The 5,000-nt window shown below is 49.9% G+C and overlaps 1 protein-coding gene across 1 annotated transcript; it reads right to left on the bottom strand.

Annotated features, from left to right (window-relative positions):
* Positions 1-931: 931 nt before the first annotated feature.
* Positions 932-3,328, bottom strand: LOC139217355 (granulocyte colony-stimulating factor-like). Its single transcript, XM_070848688.1, has 5 exons — positions 3,254-3,328; positions 1,696-1,862; positions 1,427-1,537; positions 1,195-1,326; positions 932-1,114 (listed from the first exon to the last, which is right to left on the bottom strand). Exons 1-5 carry the CDS (start codon positions 3,267-3,269, stop codon positions 932-934), a joined length of 609 nt encoding a protein of 202 aa, XP_070704789.1. The 5' UTR covers positions 3,270-3,328.
* Positions 3,329-5,000: the final 1,672 nt, after the last annotated feature.

Genomic DNA, 5,000 nt, shown 5'->3' on the forward strand with positions numbered 1-5,000 from the left:
AGTCTCAGTGTCAGAGCAGATCAAACAGATTTAACACACCAAACACACACACTCACACACACTCACACACACACACACACACACACACACTGCACTCCACATGAGTACAGTCTGGTGTCGCATGTTTTTTCTCCTCCTCTCTCTCTCCTCTTGTTTTCTCCCCCCACTTTCCCCACCACTGTAAAAATGGAATTTCCCCCCTTGGGGGATCAATAAAGGTGAATTGATTGATTGATTGACACACACACTCACACACACAGTCACACACACACTCACACACACACACACACACACACACACAGTCACACACACACACACACACACACACACACTCACACACACACACACACAGTCACACACACACACACACACACACACTCACACACACACACACACACAATATAAATATCTAATAAATAAAAACACATCGTTCATTTAAATAAACATAAATAAACATAAATAACCAGGACCAGGACCAGGGCCAGGACCAGGACCAGGACCAGGACCAGGGCCAGGGCCAGGACCAGGGCCAGGACCAGAGACGTGGTGCGGAGCAGAGTGAGTCCACCAGCAGCAGGTTTCAGGTGTGAACAGGTTCAGACCTGCAGACTGACACACAAAGTATTTAGGGATCACTCTGCATCTCATCGGCCAATCAGATGAGAGCAGGAAGCTGATCCAGAAGAGTCGCCTTCACAATAAAACGTCAGGTTCAGGGGGTCCCCACACACACCCTGACAGGTCTGTGAGGAGGAAGACGACGGTCCGTCAGTCTGACGAGACAAAGAGCCGCTCAGTGACGGACAAGCAGACACAGACAGATCTCCCATGAGGCACTGCAGGTGTGTCCGGCGTCCGGACCAGAGGAAGAGGAGGAGGATGTTCCCGTGTGTCTTTGAACGCAGCGTGTGGGCGTTCTGGTGGGCGGGGCTTAGCGCGGCCTGTAGGTGGCGACGGCTCTCAGGCTGCGGATCAGGTCGTGGCAGAAGGAGCGGAGCTGCGTCAGTGTCAGGTGGGCCGCTACCTGGACCTCATAGTTGCCGTGGAGACGAGAGGCCAGGTCCGGGCCGGGGTTCTGATCCTCGCCGCCGCCGAGCCGGGCCGCCTCCTTCATCTGAAACACAGAACTCGCCGTCAGCTGTGGACGTGGCGGCCGATCGCAGCGAGCGACGTCACGTCCGGCGCATGCGTTACCTTGGTGATGTGTGTCAGCAGGTCCCGCAGGTCGGCCCGCAGGTCGCTCAGCCCCCCCACTCTGTCGGACAGAACTCCCAGCAGCCCCCGGTACAGCCGGCCGCCCGCCGCCATGTGACTCACACACACTTCCTGCAGGAGGCGACACCACAGAGTGTCACTCACACGGAAACCACAGCCTCCTCAAAGACCCGCACCCCCCCCCCCCCCCCCCCCCAGACTGCAGACTGACCAGAGTGAAGAGTTCAGACGGCGGCTTGAGGACGGGGGGGCTGGGGATGCCTAGTGATGTCACCATCATCTGCAGGTTGGCGGTCTGTCCAGACGGGTCGAGGGTCAGACCCTGAGGAAGAGGAGGAAGAGGAAGAAGAGGAGGAGGTTAATACACAGGAGCAGGAGGAGGGGGAGGAAGAGGAAGAGGAAGAGGAAGAGGAAGAGGAAGAGGAGCAGGAGGAGCCAATAGGAGTGCAGCTGAAGCAGCCAATCAGACGTCTCGCTCACCGCGGTGGTGACGGCGGCTCGGTGAGCAGCAGGAATGTCTCTCAGGATTTTCTCCACCAGCGTCTTCACTCGCTCGGTCGCCGCCGTGAATGTCGGCGGGGGGTCGGACGGCCGGCCGACGGGAGCTGATTGGACCAGAAACAGGAAGTAGTGCAGCAGGACGACGACTAGAGGAGAAACAACAAAACCACCTGGTTAACCTGGTTAATGAACACTAACTACTGATGACTAGCTGGACCGGAGACAACAGAAGAATAAAGACAACCCAAAGCTGCCCTGATAAATGAAGCACTAACTAGCATGTTCTCCATGAGCATGTTCTCCATGAGCGAGTTCTCCATTAGCATGTTCTCCATGAGCATGTTCTCCATGAGCGAGTTCTCCATTAGCATGTTCTCCATGAGCATGTTCTCCATGAGCGAGTTCTCCATTAGCATGTTCTCCATGAGCGAGTTCTCCATTAGCGTGTTCTCCATGAGCGAGTTCTCCATTAGCGTGTTCTCCATGAGCGAGTTCTCCATTAGCGTGTTCCCCATTAGCATATTCTCCATTAGTGTGTTCTCCATTAGTGTTTTCTCCATTAGCATATTCTCCATTAGTGTGTTCCCCATTAGCATATTCTCCATTAGTGTGTTCCCCATTAGCATATTCTCCATTAGTGTGTTCCCCATTAGCATATTCTCCATTAGTGTGTTCTCCATTAGCATATTCTCCATTAGTGTGTTCTCCATTAGCATATTCTCCATTAGTGTGTTCTCCATGAGCGAGTTCTCCATTAGTGTGTTCTCCATTAGCGTGTTCTCTATTAGCGTGTTCTCCATAAGTGTGTTCTCCATTAGCGTGTTCTCCATGAGCGAGTTCTCCATTAGCGTGTTTTCCATTAGCATATTCTCCATTAGTGTGTTCTCCATTAGCATATTCTCCATTAGTGTGTTCTCCATGAGCAAGTTCTCCATTAGTGTGTTCTCTATTAGTGTGTTCTCCATTAGCATATTCTCCATTAGCGTGTTCTCCATTAGTGTGTTCTCCATTAGCGTGTTCTCCATTAGCGTGTTCTCTATTAGCGTGTTCTCCATAAGCATGTTCTCCATGAGCGTGTTCTCCATGAGCGAGTTCTCCATTAGCCATTAATCAGAACAACAACCTTTACTGAGAACGCTAACATGCTAATGGAAATGCTAACATGCTAAGGACAATGCTAACATTTAGCCCAGACTCCACATCCATCTTAAGGTCTTGTTGGTCAAACTTTCCTTTGATCTTAATCACCAGTTTTGGCACAATACATACTGAACCTGACACTGATGACCCCCCATACATGCTGCGTTCAGGTGAGTCCGGGCCGCCCAGGTAGAGGGTGTGTGCAGGTCTGCGCAGGTGACCGCAGGTTTAACTTCGTAAGAAAAGTCGAGTTTTTAAATGTAATTCTGTTGAGGTTTGATTTAGAATCAGTCAAATCCCACCCGTGTTCCCTGCTCCACCAAACTCCATGCATGTTTCTGCTGATTTAAGCCGCCCCTCCCCATCAGCCTCACTCTCGGTAGGAGGTGGTAGTTACCTGTCGGGGAGCTCATGTCGGTCACGGCGGCTGTCGGTCTCTCGGTGTCGGTGTGTGTCCGCCGGTAAACTCGCTAAACTCTGCTTCAGCTTCCATTTGCAACAGTTTGGAGCTTTTATGTGCGCTCGGTCCCGCGGGGCTTTCCGTCCGACTCATGACGATAAATCCCGAAGTGACGAAGCCTCTGAAACACCTGCTGCGTCACAGCGGACGGAGCTGGGGGGGGGGGGGGGGGGGGGTTATGGGTAGGCTAGTAGTAGTAGTAGTAGTAGTAGTAGTACTATTGTAAATACTACAACTTATCATTATCAGTTAGTAGTGTAGTAGTAGTGTAGTAGTACTGCGATAGTACTGTAGCAGTACTGAGGTAGTACTGTAGTAGTACTGCGATAGTACTGTAGCAGTACTGAGGTAGTACTGCAGTAGTACTGCGGTAGTACTGTAGCAGTACTGCGGAAGTACTGTAGCAGTACTGCGGTAGTACTGCAGTAGTACTGCGGTAGTACTGTAGCAGTACTGTAGCAGTACTGTGGTAGTACTGCGGTAGTACTGCAGTAGTACTGTAGTAGTACTGTAGGAATGAAGTACTCTGACTCTTTACTGCAGTAAAAGTACTACATTCGAAAATGTTACTTCAGTCAAAGTTTTATTTTCAAAAAGTACTTCAAGTATTAAAGTAAAAGTACTCGTGATGACTGAGCAGGAAGTGTGTGTGTTACTCATGCTGTTGTGACATAAATCGGTTCACCTTCCTTTGTGTGCAGTGTGTGTGTTCAGTGTGTGTGTGTGTGTTCAGTGTGTCAGTGTGTGTGTGTTCAGTATGTCAGTGTGTGTGTTCAGTGTGTGTGTGTGTTCAGTGTGTGTGTGTGTTCAGTGTGTCAGTGTGTGTGTGTTCAGTGTGTCAGTGTGTGTGTTCAGTGTGTCAGTGTGTGTGTGTGTGTGTGTGTGTGTGTGTGTTCAGTGTTAGTGTGTTCAGTGTGTGTGTGTTCAGTGTGTCAGTGTGTGTGTGTGTGTGTGTGTGTTCAGTGTGTCAGTGTGTGTGTGTGTTCAGTGTGTGTGTGTTCAGTGTGTGTTCAGTGTGTGTGTGTTCAGTGTGTCAGTGTGTGTTCAGTGTTAGTGTGTTCAGTGTGTGTGTGTGTGTGTTCAGTGTGTGTGTGTGTGTGTGTGTGTGTGTGTTCAGTGTGTCAGTGTGTGTGTGTGTTCAGTGTGTCAGTGTGTGTTCAGTGTGTATGTGTTCAGTGTGTGTGTGTTTAGTGTGTCAGTGTGTGTGTGTTTAGTGTGTCAGTGTGTGTTCAGTGTGTCAGTGTGTGTTCAGTGTGTGTGTGTGTGTGTGTGTTTAGTGTGTCAGTGTGTGTTCAGTGTGTGTGTGTTTAGTGTGTCAGTGTGTGTTCAGTGTGTGTGTGTGTTTAGTGTGTCAGTGTGTGTTCAGTGTGTGTGTGTTCAGTGTGTGTGTGTTTAGTGTGTCTGTGTGTGTTCAGTGTGTGTGTGTGTTCAGTGTGTCAGTGTGTGTTCAGTGTGTATGTGTTCAGTGTGTGTTCAGTGTGTATGTGTTCAGTGTGCGTGTGTGTGTGTGTGTTCAGTGTGTATGTGTTCAGTGTGTGTGTGTGTGTGTGTGTGTGTGTTTAGTGTGTGTTCAGTGTGCATGTGTTCAGTGTGTCAGTGTGTGTTTAGTGTGTGTGTGTTTAGTGTGTCAGTGTGTGTTCAGTGTGTGTGTGTTCAGTGTGTCAGTGTGTGTTTAGTGTGTGTG

The sequence above is a fragment of the Pempheris klunzingeri genome, chromosome 17 (assembly GCF_042242105.1).
Source record: "Pempheris klunzingeri isolate RE-2024b chromosome 17, fPemKlu1.hap1, whole genome shotgun sequence".
NCBI classification, from domain to species: Eukaryota; Metazoa; Chordata; class Actinopteri; order Acropomatiformes; family Pempheridae; genus Pempheris; species Pempheris klunzingeri.

What these genes read in the sequence shown, in the direction of transcription:
- LOC139217355 (XM_070848688.1), bottom strand. An exon ending in GAGCCGCCGTCACCACCGCG is followed by an intron (nt 1,538 to 1,695) that starts GTGAGCGAGACG and finishes CCTCTTCCTCAG; the next exon opens with GGTCTGACCCTCGACCCGTC. An exon ending in CGTCTGAACTCTTCACTCTG is followed by an intron (nt 1,327 to 1,426) that starts GTCAGTCTGCAG and finishes CGCCTCCTGCAG; the next exon opens with GAAGTGTGTGTGAGTCACAT.